Consider the following 15000-nt stretch of genomic DNA (forward strand, 5'->3'; position numbering starts at 1 on the left):
ACGAGCTTGTCCTCCAGCTCCTAGAGTTAGAGTTGAGTTAAGATGGCACTTGTAGCATAGATCAGTGAATCTGATTAGACCGTTAGCTCAAAAACACTTTTTTTCCTGTGTAAAACGGGTTTAAGGCCGACGGGAAATGAAAGGATGCTGTTTTTTGTGGGCCGGTGCACTTAGGAACCGCACTCCTTTTCCGGCGTAGTAACCGAGCAGTGCAGCAGGCGCAAGGATAAATAGGGAAAAAATGTAACTCTCTGGTCTAGGGATGCACTGAAATTAAAATTCACGGCCAAAGTGAAACACCGCACTGATAGCTAGAGCTGTGATGGTTGCCGTGGCAACCACCTCATCCTGCTCGTCTCTTGCCGACGGCTGTAGCGCCCGTGACGTCACGCGTTCAGATGTTAATACGCCGGTTTCCTATATATTCTGTTGTAATCTAATTCATGCATGCAGCTAATGTATTGTGCACCGGACGTGAAATAAGCTCTAAAACGTATAAACAGTGAGGAGAACACAAAATATCTGAATACTAAACACACTTTTTTTTTTGCATTGTCAAAAAAAAAATTTGTTGCATAAATTTAAATCTGCTTTTTAATATTTATCAAGCACTAAACATTTCTTAAATATGCTTATAACTGTACCAGCAAAGCACAATTTAACTTAAAACGAATAAACCGTTTTTGAGACCCCCTTCTTGAACCAAGCATGTATTATTTAGTTTTTTTTTTACTGTACAAATAAATGCAGTCTTGTGGAGTTCTTTCAAAACATTAAAAATAGTACAGATCCCACTTGGAACACCATGTATGAGTGTTATAATAAATGTATTTATAGAGGTATTCTTATTGTAAGTATTGTATTTTTTTATTTATTTAAAATATTTAAAAGATGCATGTAAATGTTACTTAGCGGTAACGCTGTTTTAGCGTAGATTTGGACTTTATACCCTGGCATGTGCGCCGTGAGCTCTCTCTGTCGGTGCTTGTAATGATTGTAGCGTCTTGATGTTTGCTGCTTTAGTGCACGCCTATTTTTGATCACATCACATCAATTTATACAGTCGGTTAGATTAATAGACCGTTAGAAGATTTGGTGCATCCCTGCTCCGGTCATCTTTGAGTGAGATGCTAGCGGTCTAATCAGTTTCAGTGATCTACCCTAAGCCGTAGCTAAAGGTTTTCCACCAGACCCGGAGATCAGCTGGGTCAACTCAACTGTTTAAGCTCATTTTCCATATCCTCTAGTGTTAATTCCTCTAAAGGAAACGGTGCTGATTGTGATTTGATTTATCACAGCTAAAGGAGTTTTCCTCTTTCAGGAACTGGGAAAACCACGTTCATCAGAATGCTTGCAGGAGGCCTCAAACCAGATGGAGGAGGTAAAAATCAGCACATGTCCAATACTCAACGGTCCAGCAAATTCTACTTTTCAATTAGGGGAAAAAAAAAAAAAAAATATATATATATATATATATATATATATATATATATATATATATATATATATATATATATATATATATATATATATATATATATTATTATTATTATTTTATTTTTATTTTTATTTTTTTCCCTAATTGAAAAGTAGAATTTATTTATTTTTTTATCTAATTGCAAATCTAGTTTTATTTATTTTTACAAGCCAATGTTAAAAATTGTTCTTTTGATATCCCTGTAGATTTCCAATCAAATCAATACAAATTAAGTTTAAGAATTTAATAGAAATTGATATTTATATCATTATCTTAAATATTTGTATTCATTATTTGTTTGAAGTTTAACACCTCAATCGTGATATTAAAAGAAAAGAATAGAAAATAGTTGTTGATGTGGCATTAAAAAGAACTTGTTCACTCTAAAAATAATTAATAAAAAATATTTTAAGTCACATTTGTAGATTAACTACAGTGTTCTACGAATACAAAAACTATAAAATGTAAATATAGGCTAAATTGAAATAAAATTACTTTGTATAAATTAATCTGAGATTGAGGAAAGCACATTACAAAATTGCTTTAAGTTTTACAGTTTAAGAAAAATACAGGTAGGTCTAAAAAAAAAAATGTAGGTTTTGTCTTTTTAATTTTTATTAACTCAAATATGGGTTTCACCATGAAATAGTCATAAGAAGCTGGCATGGCATCAATTTTCTTTCTTTAATCTATTATTAATGCAAGACATTTAGTTACTATATAATTTATTTATCTTCTGAGAAGTCGAAATAGGGTTTGGCACATTTAAGGTACCCCACAAGGAGCTAATCTGCCCGCACAGGTGTATTAATGGTTACAGGCAGCACCTCTCTGTGCGTCAGCTGACTTGTGTGTTGTGTGTTTCTCAGGCGACGTGCCCATCCTGAACGTGAGCTACAAACCACAGAAGATCAGCCCCAAGTTTAAAGTGAGTTTGAGCTCTGTTAGTGAGCGCCGACCTGTGCGTCACGCGCCCGTCCGCAGGAATCCTGACGTTCGCTGTGTTTTCAGGGCAGCGTCCGAGCCCTGCTGCACGAGAAGATCAGAGACGCGTACACACACCCTCAGTTCGTCACTGACGTCATGAAGCCCATGCAGATCGAGAGCATCATCGACCAGGACGTGAGTGCCCCGCTCTATCCTGGTCTTATTCACTGTTGAAGAGTCGCTTGATTTCTTCAAGCTCTTAAATATTTATCCCCATATTGCTACGTAATATTCCAAGTAGGCAGTACATGTGTTTAATGTGTTTGTCAAGTTGCTCTTAAAGGGTTTATCTTAGCCACGATGCATTTAGGTAAAGCCTTGACATTAAGGAAATTCTTTAAATATCATTGATTTGTTTTCTCTGAATTTGCTATTTTGTTATATTTAGCTTTGTCATATTTTATTATATTTAATTTGTTTTAGTAATTTTCCAACTTGAACTATATATATATATATATATATATATATATATATATATATATATATATATATATATATATATATATATATATATATATATATATATATCTATCTATATATATATATATATATATATATATATATATACCTTGTATTATTTCCATTCTAGTAATTTTGGAATTGCAATATTAAGGCATTTCTAAATAAATTCTGTTTTTAGTAGTATTACATCTTTAAAACATGGTAAAAATTAAATTCTTTAGAAATATATTTTCGTCCTTCAATTTAATGTGAAGTTTTAATAATTTAGTATTATTACATAATTTTTTTTAATATTACCGTTTAGTGTTTTTCCTCCAGTTTTTCTAATTTTACTTATAGTATTTATTGATATTAATTGAAATTTTTTTATATTTTCGATTTTTGTCATTTTTAAGTTTGTATTTACCTTTTTGATTTTTTTAATATTTTTTGTGTGTGACATTTTAGAACTTCAAAACCTTATATACTGCTATAATATGTATCAGTATTTGGAGGGGAGGAATTTATTTCTATATTTATTTTAATAATATAATGTACATGTTTTGCCAAGCTCATGCCACGGTCAAACAGATGCAGCCGTGTTCAAACACACTGTGTCCCTGCAGGTCCAGAATCTGTCTGGTGGTGAGCTGCAGCGCGTGGCTCTGGCTCTGTGTTTAGGAAAGCCTGCAGACGTGTATCTGATCGACGAGCCGTCGGCGTACCTGGACTCCGAGCAGCGTTTAATGGCTGCCAGGGTCATCAAACGGTAACATGGACGACACTCCCATGGCTTCTTCTATCAGTTCGATTGCTTGCTTCACAGATCCCTTCCTTTGCTTTCCGCGCAGATTCATCCTTCACGCCAAGAAGACGGCGTTCGTGGTAGAGCACGACTTCATCATGGCCACTTATCTGGCGGACAGAGTCATCGTCTTCGACGGAATTCCATCCAAAAACACTAACGCCAATGCGTACGTACTTCATTCGCGTCTGTAAACGAGTGTTTTTTTTCTTAAGTGAATGATGTATAGAAAAGCCATTTTCGCCGTTTCAAACATAACTCTGGGCATGTCTGAGATTATGAAACGGAGATGTTTCTCTTCAGTCCGCAGACCCTGCTGGCCGGCATGAATAAGTTTTTAGCGCAGCTGGAGATCACGTTCAGAAGAGACCCAAACAACTTCAGACCAAGAATCAACAAGCTCAATTCCATTAAGGTAAACGACTCGATCAAGACTCTTAACAAATTCATTTAGCAGATGGTTTGCAGCAGTGTTCATTTAGTATCATCAAGATAATGGGTCTCATTCACTAAATGTGCGTAGGGATGTTTTTACGAATAAACCATGATTCATCAAAAGTAGTTTGTGGCCCACCGGAGCTGGTTTGGGACTCTAGATTCACTAAAAGAAAGTACACTCGTGTTATGAATTAGGCGGAAAGCTTTCGCGAGAAGTTCAGACGTGCTCATAATTACAAAGAACGTATGCCGTTATTAGTGAACGAGACCCAGTGTTTTTATTCAGAGTTTAAGTTTTATTTAGAATTGAACAAGTTTGTTTTACTTTGTTGAACTAAATTACATTGTGCCGGGGCAACTAGCTGAAATAAAGTTTGTTTGGTTTTAGTTACTTATTATAACTCTGCATTAAAGCCAAAGTTAAATCACTTTTTTGAACCGTATTGATATTACAGGCTGTTTAGCAGCTATTAATTTTAGAAACCCCCGAACAAATCATTATTCGGCTCGATTCAGTGTTTGGATTGCAGCCGTCTCAAAACTCACGCTTCCTAGCTAGACAGCATAGTCGGGCCTCATGGTAGGGTTTCATGCTTCTAAATAGGCTGCAGACTTGTTTTATCAAAAGTGTGGCCAGTAGCTTTGTACCTGTATTTTAATAATCTGCTATCGCCTTTAAGGATGTGGAACAAAAGAAGAGTGGAAACTACTTCTTCCTGGACGACTGAAGATCCAATTTCACAGAATTCCATAAATTTAGCCGCTCACTATGACATCGAACCAGCAAGCGCTGGCACTGCGGACTTACATGTTTGACCGAATTACCATCGCCACTTCAAACATGCAGCTCTGCTCCTCTCCTCTCGGCCATTGGTGCGATTCAACAAAGAGACAAGACGCATCCTCCGACATAAAGCCAAGCTTGTGAGGAGAGGACATTCATTTGAAAATAAAACCTGGAGAGATGTACGTGTCTGGGTGAATTATCGTTATCATTTAACAGCTGAAGTTATTTCTGGTCACAAAGCGGTGCGAACCAATTCACACGAGCCAAACATGCAACTGTATATTTTGATTAAAATTATTTTAATCGCGTTACATATTAAATAACCTGATTTCTCAGTCTTGTGAAGATGCAACTGAAGCAGTTCGATATTAAAACGCACTACCAGCTACACGAAACCTGTTGTGTCGATGATATTTGGGTGAGGCGTCTGTGCAGTGACATTGTTTTGGAATAAACTGACTTTAAATGGAAAGGCTGCAGCTGAGAATAATGTTCTTTGGTGTATATTTAGTGTCAAAACTATAAAGAATAGTTAACCCAAAAACTTTGTCATTTATTCATCCTCAAGTAGTTCCAAACTTCACCACGGACTTCCATAGTAGGAAAAAAAAAAACTGTCAATGGTGACCCAAAACAGCCTGGTTGCAAACTTATCACAAAATATCGTCCTTTTGTGTTCAGCAGAGCCAAGAAAGTCATACAGGTTTATAACTACTTCAGGATGAGTACAGTATTAATTTTTGGGTGAACTTTTCCTTTAAGGTAAATGTGTAAATGCATCACTGAATGGAATTTCTACTTAAAATGCAAAGGCAACAACTGAAAGAGATTTGTTGATCTTTTATTTGTTTGGTGTTAAAACTACATCTTTGGCTCAGAAATGTAATTACAGGCATGTGGCATCAACAATCATTCAGCAAACACCTTAGAACCCTGTAGAGGAGTTGATAAGAGTCCAACGAAGATGCAGTTAGAAACTCAACAAAAAACATTTTTCCAACCTAAAAAGGCACTTTTCCTGTCATCTCTGATGTAACTGTGACACTTATGCTCGCCTTGCAGCACTAGATGAGTTGCTTACAAGTTTTTGGAGGAGAAAGAAAATACATTAAACGATGTAAATTAAAAAAATTTCAGTGTTTACAGAAAGTGCACATATACAAAGTTTTATGCATTCAAATCAATATAAAACCAACATTTTCCCTTTTGCTGTGCATGTAGGGGCAGTGCAACAAAAAAATATTTAATCAATTTCGTTACAATGCAAACACGAACATTTATATCTTCACAGGGTTTAGTACAGTAGGAACAGGTGAAACGGCTGCTGTACTTTTAAATCAAGAATATGTATGGGGGTTAAAAACGCTGGGTATATTCCTGATCAATACCATTTACCGAAAGCCACCCATAAACTCAAAACAACAGATTGTGTGTGTATCGGATATCATTGTAAACCAAAAAAATAGTGTATATCAAGTATATCGCATCATTGATATGGTAACTGCATTGCTACCCTTGACCCTACACCACGTCTTTCAAAATGTCTATAAGAAGACTGTTCATCTTGTCTTCCACGGCCAGAATAATCCTTCCGGCCTCGCTGACCCCTGCCTCGATATCCTCCTCTGTCATCTTGGCCACGTCTTCTTCCACCCCTGTAGGACTGGCTATAGAAAGACTGAGTTACTCCAAGATCTACACTGGGATACTCCATCTCTTCCATTGACCACTTATCATTAGGAGAATATACGTGAATGGAGCGAGAAGGGTCTTCTGCGATAGGACCCGCATGAAGGCTCTGTGGGAAGACTCCCCCTTGTTTTCCTAAGTTCCCATTGGTTAAAGGGGGCAATCCTGCCATGTCTCCTTGCAGGGAGCCAATCGGAAATGGTTGTACAACTGAACAAGGTCCACTAAAGGGTGGAGGTTCCATTGTGGCCACTGAAATAGGAATATCTACAGGCTTGTAATCGCCTGCACTCAAATGAGGTTGGCCTCCATGAAAGCCAGCGGTCTTCTGCAAGGACCCAAACTGGGGGTTCACAGACCTCTGGCCATTCCCTTGACCTCTGTCCACTGTTGGAGGAACAAAGGGCAAGACATCCATCCGACCAGGATGACCATGGTTTAAGGCTTCAAGAGGCATTGGAAGTGGCATACGGGGGTACCCAATGGATGATGGCGGATACATCTGATTCCCAGGGGGCGGATACGGTGGTGTGGAAAAATGCACTGGAGGGCCAGTTGCATATGACCCAGCATAGCTACTTGGAGCAGAAGAAGATGGCCAGTGAATTGTTGGCCTTGGTGGAAGTGTCATCGGAATGGATACAGGATGATCATTGTATGCTCCCAACTCTATAGGACCAACAGGACCGCTACCAGATGCTACAGGTGCAACTGGCGCATGGCTGTCCAATGAGGTGTCAGGGATGGAGCTCAAATTTTGAGAAGGAAAAGGGTTTTCTGGTTGCCATGAAGTCACGGTGGGGTTAGCAGGGGAGTCCGAAGGAGGAGCCCCTCTAAGGTGCATCTGATAGGCTTGGTTTAGCGCACCAAGGTAAACGATGGGAGGAAACATCGGCTGAGAGTATGCCTGAGGAAATTGGGAGTACTATGTAATTCCATAAACAACAATGGTCTTTAATAAAGGAATAAACGCAAAGAAGAGTTCTCAAACCATGTACCTTGACACCGAGGTTGAAGAAGAACCTGAGAACATTCATATCTGAAATAATACGCAGATCATTTTAAATATTAAAATTATAATGAGGAAGACAGACTACATAGACTTCAATAATAGGCTATATTTGAAAGGGATGCGTTACATATAAACTCTGAGTATAAGTGCTGACTGTAAAGGGTTGCATAGTAACAAACAGCTCAAGTAAGTCTTAAATCAACAATGTTGATGCAGAATGGAAAGTTTTCTTAACACAATATAAAATGGATCACTAGGGTCTTTATTACCTTGCGGTAGGTCTTCTCCTTTTTGGGAGAAGGAATAGGGAGGCAGCGGTTCCACCTCTCCCTTCTCGTTCTTGGGGAATCCTGGATAAACTGGGTCCTGAAGGAACTGAGACCATTGGACATAAGGATAGGGGAATTGTTGGGGTTGGGATGGAGGCTCAGGAGCAGGTGCTACACCTAACAGACAAGAGATGTTCTGTGAGAATGGATTGGTCTATTAATAGGTCAACATTTTGTATCTGAAATAAGATGCATTTCAAACACTACCATGTCCAAGATTTAAGTTGGGTGAAACTTACTAGAGGCAGGCATCGCTGATTCATTGAGTGAAGACTGAGGTAAGTCTGGAGGTGGAGCTTGGGTAGGACCAGAGGCAGGAGAGACTGAGGTAGGAGGAGAATGGGGAACAGGGATTGGTGTCACAGTTGTATGAGGGTCTACAGTCTTTTGGGCAATTGGTGGAACACTGCTTCCTTCAATGGGAAGGGTGGTAAACTGATCTGGGGCATCTAACATAGGGGCAGAAATGGGTATTGCGGAGACTGGTATACACGGAGGATTGGAAATAGAAGCTGGGGGTGCGGTTTGAATGGATAGGGTTGGCTCTAATGAGGCACATGGGACTAAGCCAGAATGGGCCTGAGAAGTTAAAGTTGGGATAGCAGGAGCTACTTCAACAGGGATAATCGGAGATGGTGTTTGAGTAGGCTGGGAATTGAGATCTGGTGTTTGGAGCACTAGGGTAGAAACTGGCACAGCTTGTGATGAGGGATGGGTAGATTTTGGAGCATGTGTAGACTGAATAATGGCAGGGGTGGTATCAGAGACTACTCTTGACACTGAGATGGACTGTGAAGGGGCTGGAGTGGACACCGGGGCAACCCGACTGTTGTCTGAGCCTCGAGCTGGGCTAGTTTTGGGCGGGACAGGGGTCTTTTTAATAGCCTCGGGAGCAGACTGATTAAGAGCGGGGACTTTAGCAGATTCAGATTGAGATGGGGCTGTTTTGGAGTCAGACGAGACGATAACAGCAGGACGTGGAGAAGGAGAGAAAGGATTGGGCTTCTTCTGTACTTTCTCTTTTATTGTTGAAGGTGTCTCCCGCAGCTCCTCTGAAAACTTTACCTAGAATAGAGTATAAACCAATGGCTTTTTAACTTAACTTGGAATGAGCAATCATTTTCTCACAATTGCCTGCAGAGTTTAGCCCCAACCATGATCAAACTCACCTGTGTGTAATCCTGAAGAACTTGATTAGCTGGTTCAGGTGTGTTTAATTATGTTTGGAGCTAAACTCTACAGGAAAGTGGACCTTGAGGTCCAGAGTTGAGAAAAACATTGCTTGTTTTGTTGCAGTGCACTTGGATATAATGTGGCCCTTCAGGAACAGGATTTGGCACCTCTGATCGACAGTTTAAATAAAGACAAGCCTAAATTGGCTTAGTGTGACTCACCACATGTTTTTCTTCAGTGGCACTCTTCTGTCTCTGTACAAGCCTCTGGGGTGTTTCTGAAACAAACAAAAAAAATTGGTTGCAAATGGCTACTTAAGTTCACGTATGAAGCATATGTCATTAATTGACATCAAAATGTCTTCAGCCTAACATGTTAAATCAATGTATAAAAGGCAGTGGAGAGCATCGCTCACCTGTCTCAGAGACATGCTCCTTTTGGTCCTTCTTCCGAGGGCCTCTCTTTTCCCCTCCTTTCTTCATGACTTCACTAGCAGTGGCCTGAATTCAAAAGAAATGTGCATTGGCATCTCTGTTATCAAACAAGTGACTTACTCGTGCACTTTTTGTGTTTCAAATGCAAATGGCTTCACCGTTTGGGGGCTTGTTCCCAGTGAGGGGAAGTTGTGCTCGTCTTTGTGCAGAAGCTCCAAAATGTCGCTTTCCTCTTTTTCCTCTGGAAGCACGCACACAGGACTGCTGCACTGATCGGGCCGTCTGTACTTGTTTTTTGCGTCATCCGGGGTGGCCTGCGGAGGCCAGGAGTGTTGCTTATGCACACGGCCAATGGGTGCCGACTGAGATGGCGTTTTGTTTGACCTCCGACTTCCTCTGTTGTCCCATTCTACGTAAAGAATCCAATTAGCATGAGCGAGGTGACATCAGTCAAATGTGTTTTTGATTTGAAAATGACGTACCAGAGGACGTCTGTGTGCTGCTGTTTGGCGCAGCATGTCTTTTGCCCTTTTCTACCACTGTCTGCCATGACTGAGTCTCTTCAGATGGAAGACGTAAACTCAGCAAAGGCACAGTTTCTCTAAACACACGAGCAAGAGTGTTAGAAGTAGTATTAATTACACACTGCATATTTTAATGTTAAATTAATGGATTAGTATGGATGGTGCTTCCATTCCTTGCATACAGAAAATTAACATACTATGCTCAATATACATGCTGCATACCACTTTTTAAAAAAAATAGTAGCTGGCTATGAAAACACCTACACGTATGCACAAACAGAAACGAAACAAAAAACGTACTGCTTGTTGAGTTCCCCAATAAACACAGTGACTGGCCCATTGTCAGGACTGACTTCCTGAACTTTAGCATTATAAAAGCGATTATTCAGCAGCACCTGAGAAACAAAATCACAACCATTTATAGACAAGTCAATCTGGTACTTTTCAGTAGATCAAACTAAACACAAATCAAATATATATACACAATATTGTACGTGTCAAATTAATGAAATTGCTTTTTCTTATGATTTATTACGAAGACAGCGACAAAATTTCGTTCAAAAGTTTGTAGTTGAAACACCCGCATTTTTTAACGGTAGCATACCCGTATTACTCAAAAGCATTTGAAAACTTTATTTAAAAGTGTCGGCACATATTGCTAACCTTGCACTTATCTCCGACAGAATACTGCATTCCTACGGCCATGCAGAAATCCCTCTGCTGCTGAACTAAATACACACAAAGCTATTGGAAAAATATTTTTGAAACAGCATTTCCAAACAGTTAGAAAAAAAAAAGCAGATGAAGTACGTCGTTTAGAACGGAGCCAGACGTCATACTCCACGTTCCTGTAAAGGGCGGGGTTTAGGGACCTCTGCACCTTATTGGAGAGGAGGTCACGCCCCCTTCCTCGAAATTGGCCCCTCCCACGACCCTGAAGCGCAGAGAGATTTTTGTTACCGCAATCTGAAACAATGCGATTTCAATCAAGAAAGACATTTAAATTGATAGAGAAAACCACCCTCTGCAGAGGCCTGACATTCATCCCATTGGAAGGCTTTCCTCTGGCTTCACTCGACCTTAGAAAGACCAAAAATTACCATTAAAGTCGGTGACACCCATTTCTCATTGAAGCAGCATTTGAAAGCAGTAGTAGTTACAATTTGCTGAAAAAGTCACCAACGAAGACAATGGGTGCCGTCAGAATGATAAAAACCACAATGATTAAAGTAATACACGCCACTCCAGTCCATCAGCTAACGTTTTGAGAAGCCAAAAGATTTTTGTAAGAAACAAATCCATCATTAGGATGTTTACGGGGAACCTTAAAATGTTGGTTCCAAGTAAAATATATATATTTCCAGTGAAAAGATAACAGTCTGAATCAGGAGAGATTGGAGGAACGCTTCACTGGATGAAGCGTTATTATTGATTATAGATGGTGGTCGAATTGTAAAAATTGTAATTTTACGAAGGTTTTTATCGCTTATAAAAATAGCATTATGGAATTAGGAATTATGGGCGATACTGATAAAGAATATTTTGCTGAATGTATTTTGGCTGGTTCAGGTCATGGATAAATAAATGGTTTAATAAATGATTTACGGAATCATTCGAATCAAACGATTCATTCAAAAACGCTGATTCAATAAGAAACCAAACAAGCGGCCGCATCCCAATGTGCATACCATCCATCTTAAGTGCTATGTGCTATTAATAGTTTTACTATTTAGGGAGCGTGTATAGTAGGCTGCACACATTGGGACGCATCCGAATGGACTTCCAAAAACAGATCCATTCAAAGAACAGAACACAGTGTAGCTCGGATTCAGAAAAATACACTTTGTGCAATGAATACAAAACAAAAACCCATACGTGGATGATTTTTTTGTGGCCATTATTTAATTTGTGCATTAACTAGACAATTTTAACATTTCGTGTGCATGATAAGCTTCACGTAATACACCAAATGAATTATCCAAATTCGAGCTCTGATTATAGGCTCATATTTTGGCAAGAGTTAAAACCTCTTAAAGATGGATGTTAACTGATGGATAGGAGCGGAGTGGATTACTTGTAGATTATTGTGACGCTTTTATCAGCCGTTTGGACTCTTAATTCTGACGGCACCCATTCACTGCAGAGTACATCTTCAGGAAAGTCTTTATATTCGGCTAAATCCAAGCCCATTGGGATCGAATGGATCGTAAGACAGGATACAACGCGCGCAAATGATACTACGAGACAAAATTCATACCCATGCCAGAACTCATCTCCCTCCAGATCCGACTCGTCGCTGCTCTTGCATTCCTCCGAATCCAGTTTCTCCCGTCCCTTCCCTCCTCTCACGCACGGGCCTAAAACGCTGCGTTCGACGCCGCACACTCGATCGTACAGCAGCTCGTACAGGATCGCTAGGGAGGGAGAGACGGTTTAGCGTGACTGGAAGCGCTCGGCGGCATGAAAGCGTCGAAGCGGCACTCACACTGACACGCGGCGGCACTTTCCTCGAAAGACTGCGGGTAAACGCTGTCGTAGTGGTTTCCGTTGAGGAAGCACAGTCGCACCTGACGGAGACGACAAGAGCGCTGAACCCATTTGCATTTTAAAACATAAAGTCCTAAAGCCGTGCGTGAAGGCACACCTTTTTAGTGAAGCCATTCTGGGTGATGTCAACAGGGGGCTGATCGGGCTCCTGGAAAATGACAAAATCATGCCTGCAAGAAAGAAGCGACCAGAAATCATCGATTCGGACTCATGGGTCATCGAGTGAAAGCCGCTTCAGCCTAGTGCATGTTCACTTTTCTGCCGTGGAAGATATTAATAACGTTGGAAACCAGAAGTCATAGTTTCTGAGATCGAGTTTTGATCATTCAGAGGCCTTTCGTATCAAATATGACACGGTGGGCTTTATAGGATTAATGGTCGTTTATTCAAAGTTATGTAATTTTTCAGAAATTACTTTCTATACGAGATTGATAATCTAAGTACATGAAAGCTGATTATATGATGTATCTATCTACTTATTTTTAATTTTATTATTAAGCCACAGCTTTACAAAAATCAATAACAACCGACAATAAAGCTGCTTCACGAAGGCCGGCCGAAAAACAAAAAAAGACAGCAAACATCATCATCATCATCATGCTAAATAAATGTAATGTTCTCACTTATAGATATCAGACAACGCTGTGATCTCCACCTGTCCGACCCAGCTCTAAAGACATGGAGAGAAAGACAGCGTTTTAAAGTATTTACATATTTATATTCAAATATATGACACTACACAACCATAACCTGCTGTTTGTTAGTTACCTGAGGATCCTGTAAATTCTCCAGGTATTTCTCAAAACTGCCTTCAATAAACTACCACACAAAGAAAAAAAATACTTTAATACCTTTATCATATGCTTGCAATATAAATGTATGCATGCAAAATAATATATGCATATTATTTTTTTAAATAAATAAATAAATAAATAAAAAAATATATATATACACATACACACACACATTTTTAATTATATATATAATAACCAGTCCAAACTTTGGAAACAGTAAGATTTTTCATATTTTTTAAAGATGTTTCTTACATTCATCAAGGCTGCATTTAATTGATCAAAAATACAGTAAAAATGTGAAATATTTTTACCATTTAAAATAATTGAAGCGTTAAATGATCCTACAGAAATCATTCTAATATGCTGATTTATTATTAGAATTATTGTTGTCATGGAAAATATTTTTGGGAAACTGCAATACAATATATTTTCAGGATTCTCTGATGAATAAAAAAAAAAGTTACAAAGAATAGCATTTATTAAAAATATAAACCTTTTCTAACAATATAAATCTCTGCCATAACTTCTTACCAATTTAACTAAAAATTTTTTAAAAAAGAATAAATATTCACTGACCCCAAAACGTTTAAATGGTAGCGTTAGAAAGGATCTCTTCTTTTTAATGTTTTATTCATTCAAGAATCCTAAATGATATCACAGGTTACAGAAAATATCAAGCGGCGCAACAGTTTCCAGCACTGATAATTAATCAGCGTGTGATAGAAGGATTTCTGAAGGATCGAGGGACGCTGAAGACTGGAGTAACGATGCTGAAAATTCAGCTTTGCGTCACATGAATAAATTAGATTCTAATGTGTATTAAAATAGGAAAGTGTTACTTCGCATTGCAATAATATTTCACAAAATTACAATTTCTTCCTGTATTTTTACCAAATAAATGCAGCCTTGATTTTTAATATTTATTACAAATATTTATTTTGACTGGTAGAATGGTGTGTGTGTGTGTGTGTAATATATATATATATATATTTTTTTTCATTTATTTAAATTTTTTTAATATATATGTGTGTGTAAAAAGCCTCACCAGCTCATAGTTGGATCTGTTCTGTCTCAGATACTTCACACAAGCGGCTCGCACCTCTGTGTGTAAACCCTGACAGTTCATCACCTGTCAAATCAAACACACTTTTATAAACACAATAAAACTTGTCCCGAGATATCTCCCGAGTCAGACACATTCAACTCATTTCTCTCAATCCTTCAGCTGTCATAACCCGGACAAACAGGTTCATCAAAACACGAAGTCAGGCTTTAAATGCAGACTTCAGGAGGGACGATCAAGCAGTACTTAACCGTTTAATAACAAAATTAATTGGAAAAACATTCATTATAAACATTAATATTAATGCAAATGTATTTACAAGAGTTGAATTCAATAAAAGAATAAATATAAACATTTAATATTTAAAAAAAGTGCTTTTATATGAATGACATGGTCTCAAAATAAAGAAATTAGTAATTGTTGCGAAGCATTTGATCAGGTATTAATGATCATAAAACTATTTACCAACTCGCACCGGGCGTAATATTATCATTCATATC

At 38.5% G+C, this 15000-nt stretch overlaps 2 protein-coding genes across 3 annotated transcripts in view; one reads left to right on the plus strand and one right to left on the minus strand.

Annotated features, from left to right (window-relative positions):
* abce1 (ATP-binding cassette, sub-family E (OABP), member 1) overlaps positions 1 to 5407 on the plus strand; it is an 11467-nt gene extending 6060 nt beyond the window's left edge. The window contains exons 12-18 of the mRNA XM_043230356.1: positions 1322 to 1381; positions 2347 to 2405; positions 2489 to 2599; positions 3532 to 3674; positions 3757 to 3879; positions 4014 to 4125; positions 4829 to 5407. Of these exons, the coding sequence (XP_043086291.1) occupies positions 1322 to 1381; positions 2347 to 2405; positions 2489 to 2599; positions 3532 to 3674; positions 3757 to 3879; positions 4014 to 4125; positions 4829 to 4876 (656 nt within the window). The 3' untranslated portion in view covers positions 4877 to 5407. The remainder of the gene's footprint in view (positions 1 to 1321; positions 1382 to 2346; positions 2406 to 2488; positions 2600 to 3531; positions 3675 to 3756; positions 3880 to 4013; positions 4126 to 4828) is intronic.
* Positions 5408 to 5755: 348 nt separating this feature from the next.
* The window catches only part of otud4 (OTU deubiquitinase 4), a 10065-nt gene continuing 820 nt past the window's right edge, over positions 5756 to 15000 (minus strand). The window contains exons 2-19 of one of the 2 annotated variants that reach the window (XM_043230355.1): positions 14483 to 14566; positions 13412 to 13462; positions 13267 to 13313; positions 12741 to 12813; positions 12582 to 12663; positions 12354 to 12510; positions 11118 to 11175; positions 10907 to 11030; positions 10760 to 10824; positions 10397 to 10491; positions 10055 to 10173; positions 9731 to 9981; positions 9554 to 9638; positions 9360 to 9415; positions 8205 to 9030; positions 7906 to 8076; positions 7623 to 7663; positions 5756 to 7531 (exon numbers count right to left, since the gene is read on the minus strand). In XM_043230355.1, the coding sequence (XP_043086290.1) occupies positions 6422 to 7531; positions 7623 to 7663; positions 7906 to 8076; positions 8205 to 9030; positions 9360 to 9415; positions 9554 to 9638; positions 9731 to 9981; positions 10055 to 10173; positions 10397 to 10491; positions 10760 to 10824; positions 10907 to 11030; positions 11118 to 11175; positions 12354 to 12510; positions 12582 to 12663; positions 12741 to 12813; positions 13267 to 13313; positions 13412 to 13462; positions 14483 to 14566 (3495 nt within the window). In that variant the 3' untranslated portion in view covers positions 5756 to 6421. Of the gene's footprint in view, positions 7532 to 7622; positions 7664 to 7905; positions 8083 to 8204; positions 9031 to 9359; positions 9416 to 9553; positions 9639 to 9730; positions 9982 to 10054; positions 10174 to 10396; positions 10492 to 10759; positions 10825 to 10906; positions 11031 to 11117; positions 11176 to 12353; positions 12511 to 12581; positions 12664 to 12740; positions 12814 to 13266; positions 13314 to 13411; positions 13463 to 14482; positions 14567 to 15000 lie in introns of both variants that reach the window. The other variant, XM_043230354.1, reaches the window with a different exon arrangement.

Source organism: Puntigrus tetrazona, unplaced genomic scaffold (genome assembly GCF_018831695.1).
Source record: "Puntigrus tetrazona isolate hp1 unplaced genomic scaffold, ASM1883169v1 S000000148, whole genome shotgun sequence".
In the NCBI taxonomy this organism is placed as follows: Eukaryota; Metazoa; Chordata; class Actinopteri; order Cypriniformes; family Cyprinidae; genus Puntigrus; species Puntigrus tetrazona.